This window comes from Gavialis gangeticus, unplaced genomic scaffold (assembly GCF_001723915.1).
Source record: "Gavialis gangeticus isolate Ggan-Ray unplaced genomic scaffold, GavGan_comp1, whole genome shotgun sequence".
Classification (NCBI taxonomy): domain Eukaryota; kingdom Metazoa; phylum Chordata; order Crocodylia; family Gavialidae; genus Gavialis; species Gavialis gangeticus.
In genome coordinates, this window is record NW_017729011.1 from 4,553,460 (window position 1) to 4,560,604 (window position 7,145).

At 43.4% G+C, this 7,145-nt stretch overlaps 1 protein-coding gene across 3 annotated transcripts in view; it reads right to left on the reverse strand.

The window, feature by feature from the left end:
• Positions 1-7,145, reverse strand: part of NOXA1 (NADPH oxidase activator 1) — a 33,510-nt gene that overhangs the window by 15,311 nt on the left and 11,054 nt on the right. For all 3 annotated transcript variants that reach the window (XR_002096185.1, XM_019510421.1, XM_019510420.1), the window contains exons 4-7: positions 4,686-4,820; positions 3,284-3,391; positions 1,944-2,003; positions 868-905 (exon numbers count right to left, since the gene is read on the reverse strand). Coding sequence is in view for 2 of the 3 variants with exons in the window: in XM_019510421.1 (XP_019365966.1) it covers positions 868-905; positions 1,944-2,003; positions 3,284-3,391; positions 4,686-4,820 (341 nt within the window). In the remaining variant the exon portion in view is untranslated. The remainder of the gene's footprint in view (positions 1-867; positions 906-1,943; positions 2,004-3,283; positions 3,392-4,685; positions 4,821-7,145) is intronic.

Here is a 7,145-nt window from a genome sequence, read left to right on the forward strand (position 1 = left end):
CTGGACTCAATGATTTTCCGAGGTCCCTTCCAGCCCTAGTGTCTATGACATCTATGAATTCAGAAGGAGGAGTTTCCATTTTTCTGGGATCTGAGGAAAAGGCAAGTCTGTTCTGCTCTATCTCCCTGATCTCTGTCCCCATATATTCACACACCTCACAAATGCAAGCACAGCTTAAATCATCACTAAGGAAAAGGCAATGGCAGCAGCAGCAGCATATGGGCACAGGGACACCACAGTGCTACCACAGCAGGAGTGGAAAGAGACCCTGTCTTGGCAGCAACCAGTAAGGCTGACCTGCCCTCCCATCCCCCACCTGCTCTCTGGCACTGATCATCCCTCTGCTCCCTGCATGCTCTCTAGTAGGCTTTTGCTCAAGGTCAAAGCTTGCTAGTTATGCTTCTGCTGTATTAGCCTTTGTTTGTAGTCTATCAGGAATGACAAGGCATGGCATTTTGAAGAACCTGCTATCATCTACTAGAACCAACTGATGCTGAAAGAGCTTCCTTCTGGCATCCTCCAGCTATTTCTGAGAATTCCCAAAGTTCATCCTTTGCTTGCATCATGGCACCAACTAGCGCAATGCTACAAGTACTGAAGCACATACATACATGGAGTGCTTTGAGACTGTGGCACAAAGGATGCCATGGATGTTCAGTAACAGTAGTAAATAGTTCTGCATTATTGCAATAATTCTTGCAGTCATACAAGCCTTACATGCTCAGCGTTTTCTCCACATTGATGGACATATAGGGTTGGGATATTATGGGGTTTTCAAACCAAACGTGGGGATCAAACAAGATGCCCTGTACAGGGAAGAGTGATAGAAGAGCAGAGCTGGGGAGGAGGAGGGAGCTGGTTACTTACCGCACAGCATCAGCACTGGGTTTGTAAAAGCCCTTTGTCTGTGAAGAAACAACAACATCAACTCAGAAAAGTTTGTGGCCAACCAATATTCAGTTATATACACCTGTTCTCTGGCCATGAGAGTCAGGGTCAGAGACAGTTTCAGGCTTTGAAGATATTTTTCCCTCCTATTCTCCTGTCCATACTTGTCATGCTAAAGCCCCTGTAAAGAGAGCCTTCAGAGTGTGGTGCTAATAACACCAGGGTCACACGTTTGATACCTGGTTGGATTAGATGATCTCTTGAGGTCCCTTCCAGCCCTACTTCTCTGTGAAATCAATGAAAATATGCACACTTCCCACTCTAATAAGCTGCACTGCTAAGCAGTGTTGGACTGGTATCCCCTTCTTCCAGCTACACTCCATGCAATCTAGTCATGCTCTCCCACTCCTAATTGTAAGGGCTTCATATGATGGTGTAACTCACACAGATTTACTGCGATGGGTTTCTTATGGTGCTTGACAAGTATAAGGCAAGTATGGCAGGGACTCTACTCTTAGAGCTTTAATTCAGGGCCTGGACAGGTAAAACAGTTAGAACACTTTAAATGGGGTGAGGAAGGACTGACCATGGTGTAGCTGAATCTGGTGTAATTGTTTAATCTGTCCACTCCTATTCCACAGTAAATGAAGCCAAATCTCAATAATTTATCCCACATTTCATTTGGGGATAAATTACGATTTAGCTGCACTTACAGGGGACAGGAAAGGTCAGACTACAGCTACATCAGATCAGCTGATACACTTTCCTGAATGGTAGCCCCTTCTGGCTAACAGTGAAATACCAGTGATGGGCTCTAAAGCATAGAAAGGTACCTACTGTGATATGGAGCTTTGAGGGTATGCTTAGCAGTGGGATATATAGGAAGACTTAGAGTTCCAGGAAATATCTCTGTACCTTAAAATGTTGTGGATTCTACAACAGCCTTTTCCAGTAAAGGTTTTTTATCCTGAGAGTGTACTATATGAAGCTGTATGATAGCAATATCATTATATGATCTTGCATTGCAGCATCAGTTGTTCTTTTGATCCACTCACCTGTGGCCTGAGAGGCTCAAACCCAATGTACTCATCATTAGGAATGACAGAGGAGATCACCTGCCAGGGGACAAAGTGATGATTGACTTTAGATCAGATGAAAGTACAGCAAGGCACTGTTAAAACTATCCCTGGGAACTAGCCATTGAGCCAGGTGTCCACATAAGCTCATGCCCACAGTGGCAAGGCATGAAGACAAGCCACAACACGCAATGGAGTGTGCAGATCTGATCCAGGCAGTGACTCCACCTGCCTCAGTGCCTGGTTTTCAGGCTCCTGCAAGCCAGATTCTTCACATATTTGTGAGTGAATTACCCTCTTGTTCACCTCCTCTGTGTACAAGTGGATATTGTCCTATAAAAGTTATAGAAGAGGGCAGAGTTCACAGGAGTGATAACATACATCTCTGATGCCTTGACAACTTTCTCCTAAGGGCATTAACTAAGGATTCATCCCATAAGGAATCCACCAAAAGTGGAAATATCAAAGTTTGTGGAAGTAATCTGCATGAACTTCCCATAACTTAAAAGAATCATTTTCAGCATAATGGACAATCATAGGATTCCCAAAGTATTTATGTGGCTTTTTCAGAGATCTTTGATTAGCAAATACAAGTGCTGAGGGCTATCTTTAATATTCAGTTCCCAAAGAACCCCCTCCTGAATACAGAAGCTCAACAATTTAGGAGCAGTCTCTCTATGGACACAAACGTTTCCAACAGATCTCTGATTATTCTCCTTCTTTGTGAAACTCAAGAGCCACTCAAGGCTACAAATCACTGTGTGCCAAAAAAATGACAGAGAAAAACCTGAAAGCATGTTTCTCAATTATGAGGTATTACATTTATGGTCTAAAAAGTCCTTGCTGGTATTTCCTGGGTGCCACCAGTGGCAGAGAGCCTAATCAATGCTAGTCTCAGGTGGCTGGCTGGTCACTAGTTGGCAGAGGGCCCTGGCAGTGGTGCTGTCTTGAGCAGACAGAGCTGTGGTTTGCACACTGCCAGTTTTAGTCATCAAAGTGCCATTGCATATATGCATAGGTGATGGGGGGGGGCACATGTCCCTCCTGAGATTGGCTGCCACTGCCACCACTGCTGGCGTTGGCAGGCGGTCCCTGCTTGCCACAGTCCACCACCAACACCACTATTGGCATCTGCGGGCAGTCCCCACTTGTCACTCGCCATCCCCTTGCCACCGACACCACCACCGGCATCTGCGGGCAGTCCTGGCTCACCACTGATGTTGCCATCTACAAATGGTGCCCCCCCAGTCTTGGGAGGGACCTGTCATTCATGCATATATGCCTACACCAGAGTTGAACTTTCTGTAACCTGATGTTACCTGAGGTTTACCCAGGAAATCTTTTGAATCCAGCTGTTCAACTTCCTTCTTCCGTGGTCTGAACAACTCCCCCAGGGGGATCTGCATGGGCTCCAGAAAAAGATGTTCCTAGACCAGGTGGGGGAGATCAAACAAAAGTTGCCAGATAACATAAATGGAAGGTTTCTGTAGAACAGAGAAAAGCAAACACTGATCCTCCCCTTGTGTTTGGTTAATGGAGATTATTCACTGTGGCTCAAACTATTTGTGTGAACTTGAAAAAAAGGGTTACTTGCATTTAACCAACATGTACAGGCTAAAATCACAGCAGATGTAGCCATGCCTCTGGTTCTAAGCTAACTGTGCTGGTATTAGGGAGGGATGAAGGGAGAGTATAAAATGAAATTTTTAAAGAAATCTCTAATCTGCTTTACTAGTGGATTTTCCCCTGTATCATGGTTCTATATACATTGTAACTATGGATTTACAATTAGGAAATAAAATTTACAATGGCCCTGGAAGGAATGAGGAGCATCATGAGATATTTGCCCATGGTAAGAAAGGAGACAGGTAGAGAAGATCTCATACAGGTTTACAATACAGTAGATGGTCCAGAGGAGGCAAACCAGGAGCTCCTATTAACCATCTATGAACACATAACAACAAGGGACACAGTGAAATCTGAGAGCAACATGTTTAAAACCATAAAAGAAGTTTTTCACAGTGCATATCTTGTGCACTAACTAGTAATTACCCTGTGGATCTCATTGCCTGAAGATATCCCTGGGCACCTATATATGTGCAAGGAGGCTGCTCCGACATGCTGCGTCCCCGTGCTAAAAAATCACGGCAGGGTTAAAGCACCCCTGCTTCCATTTTTCAGTGCAAGGATGCTGATACATGTAATGCTCCGGTGGCTTTAATTAGAGCAGCTCTGAGAGCACCTTCCCACCCCACACTCCCAGACCACATCTATAAATGCCCACTGAGACAAACAACTTAGTAGGATTTGAAAAAGTATTAGCTATTTTTTATGGAAAATTAGGCCCTCCAGAGTTACATTAGGTATGATTTTCTGAATTAAACATGTTATAGGGGATCATCATACTTAGATCATAAACATACCCCAAATGATAGGAGCTAGAAAGGTGCTTTCCCCCTGGTTCAGTTCTTTTACAACTGTCTGCAATTATGTTTTTTGCCCCTTCTAATGAAGCATTTGATAGTGATGGAAACAGGATACAAGATTAGCTACCACAGCTCTGGTAGGTTATCTCGTCTTCTGTGTTCTGACAGGAAAACCCTTAGGTATTTAGGTAGGTACACAGACTATCAGGAAGACCCTAATCACAGGAGTGTTCTTAGTGTAGATGCAGATGTTTTAGTTCTAGCCCAAGTCAAATGTATCTATAATTTCTCTTACTTGTATGCGCTTAAGGGCCAGGTCTAGGCTCCCCGTTCTTCCCTCAGGTCTCTGTATGATAGCGTTCTCCAGAGTTATTTTAGCTTCCTGCCACTGCCCAAGCCGGCACTGTGCTGCTGCAATATTGTACAGCACCTAAGAACAGCAACAGTGAGACTTTCTGATCAGTGAGAAGAATCAACGTAAACAGAAGTAGATACCCTGAATTAAAGGTATGGTGTACCAGAAGATCGTAGACACACTGACCAGCCCCACCTTTCCCTTCCTATTGATCCCAGGGAAGATATTACACAAATCATGTCTTACAAAATTTCACATGCAGAGCCTAGTGAAAATAAGAATTGTGCTTTTATAATGTTAGGTTTTCAGACCCCACAATGTATGGCAGTCACAGGCTCAAGTCAGGAGTAGAAGCAGGGATACTAGGAGTAAATAGCTACATCGGGAGGGTGGGGAAGGGCTGTCACAGGTGGAACCTCTTTGATTGCAAATGGAGAACTAATCAAGTCTCCTGAAACCTCAAGAGCTTTCAGCTTTTTTCTTATGCATGTTGCATGGGTTTCTCCAAGTATGCAACCTGCTACTTGTGATATCCGTACTGTAGAGCAGGGGTGGCCAGATTCAGCACGTGTGGCACAAGTAGCATGGGAAACCTCTGTGTGTAGCCTGCAGCAGATCTGGGAGGAAGCAGGAAGGACAGCAGCAGATAAATCAGGGAACAGAAAGCAGAGCTATAGATCAGATAGGGAACAGAAAGCAGAGCAACAGGTTGGACAGGGGAAGGATTGGCACATGGGAAGAGTGCAGGGCTTACCTTGTGCCCCCACTGCTCCACAGTATGCAGCGCACTCAGTGGGAGCATATTCATGAAGTAAGCATGGGGGGGAAGAAGGAAGTAGAGGGGTGTCAAATGAGCATGACATGAGTTTTTTGACAGAGCAATAGAAGCAAGATAACATGTTATGAGGATCCATGTTCTGATCCAGAACCTTAGCAGAAGCTTACAGAGGAGTGTTAGTAAGCATATCCATAGCCAGAGGGTGTCATCATCTATATTTTAATATATTTGACCCAGTTTTAAAAAAGAATGGCCTTCAGACTCACTAAATTGGTATTTACAACTTTAAAGACCAATTTCAGAATCCAAACGAGAGACTTGAATGTAACTTTAATATATCTACATTGAAATGTTGGGTATAGTGTACAAGAGAAAGATGCTTATCTCTTTAACAGTGCTTGGACTTGGGATAAATCTTGGGTTCGTGAAGACAAGCTGTGTGAAGGAGGTCAAAAGGCTGAAGAAAAATAGCTGCTTTCCTTAGAAGCAAGGAAGTAATTACCATGGGGTAAATATGCTGTTTGTCTGTTCCCATTGCATTGGCAAATGAATTGATACCTCCTACCTCACAGAAGACTTGTGGGGCTTAATCAAGGTAATGTGGTTGCTCAGCGGACATCAATGGCAAAACTAGTATTAGTCCATATGGGACAAGGGCTTGGCCCTTATTATTTACAAAATGTTTTTAGATATCTGACTGAAACATAATTAGAGCTTTAATCACAAACTAGAACTATTATTATCATCATTGTTGTCACTGGTGGGGCATGCATGCATTTACTGATGGCAAAGCTTTACAATGGCCTCTTGTTTAGATACACTGCAAAATGAGAAATCTGAGAGAAGATTAGCACTCAGAAAAAGTTTAAGGTCATCCCAAGACTGAGGCTTGTTTCAGAAGGTCAAAGCAGCAGAAATACGCACTCTGTGATCTTCTAAAGAAAGCCAAAGGAATACATATTTGTACGTACCAGTGTGTGTGCCAGATTTCCTGGCCCCACTTCAAGCTTGACTGGGACCCCATGCTTTTTAAAGCATATTTGTTGTGTTTAATGTTTTCATTGTTTCAAGGCAGCTGAGTGGAAGGAAATGCAGGGGGGTGGTCCTTAAAAAGATGCTATTGCTGTTATCCACTGCAAAGGCACTGAAAATGTTAAAAACTAGATTTGGAGAATGCCAAGGGCACCAAGTACTACATCAGGTATGAGAAGCACAAGTCATAAACAGAGCTGTCTGACAGGTTCTGGGACATGCCTGGCTGGAGACACACAATGGCTCTTTTCAAGTTTGAGGAAGTCTCTGTGTTAAACTCTCTTATTCATGTACCTGATTTTCAGCCCAAATGGACAAAGAAGAAAAAGGGAGTGTGGGCACTCATATGCACATATTTTATCTGTCTCTACACAGGGCTTTTAGCTCCTTTTTAACAAGTATTCATAAGAGTAGTTTAAACAGAGCTGTTTTTTCCAGATACGATTACACTAGGTATAGGCAGTCCTCAGACTTATGATGCAATTTGTTCCTGAAAACCATGTCTTAAGTTGAAACATCATAACTCAGAAATATTTTCCCATAGGAACAATATTATAAACGGGGGACTGGTTCCTTTAGGATGGAGACAG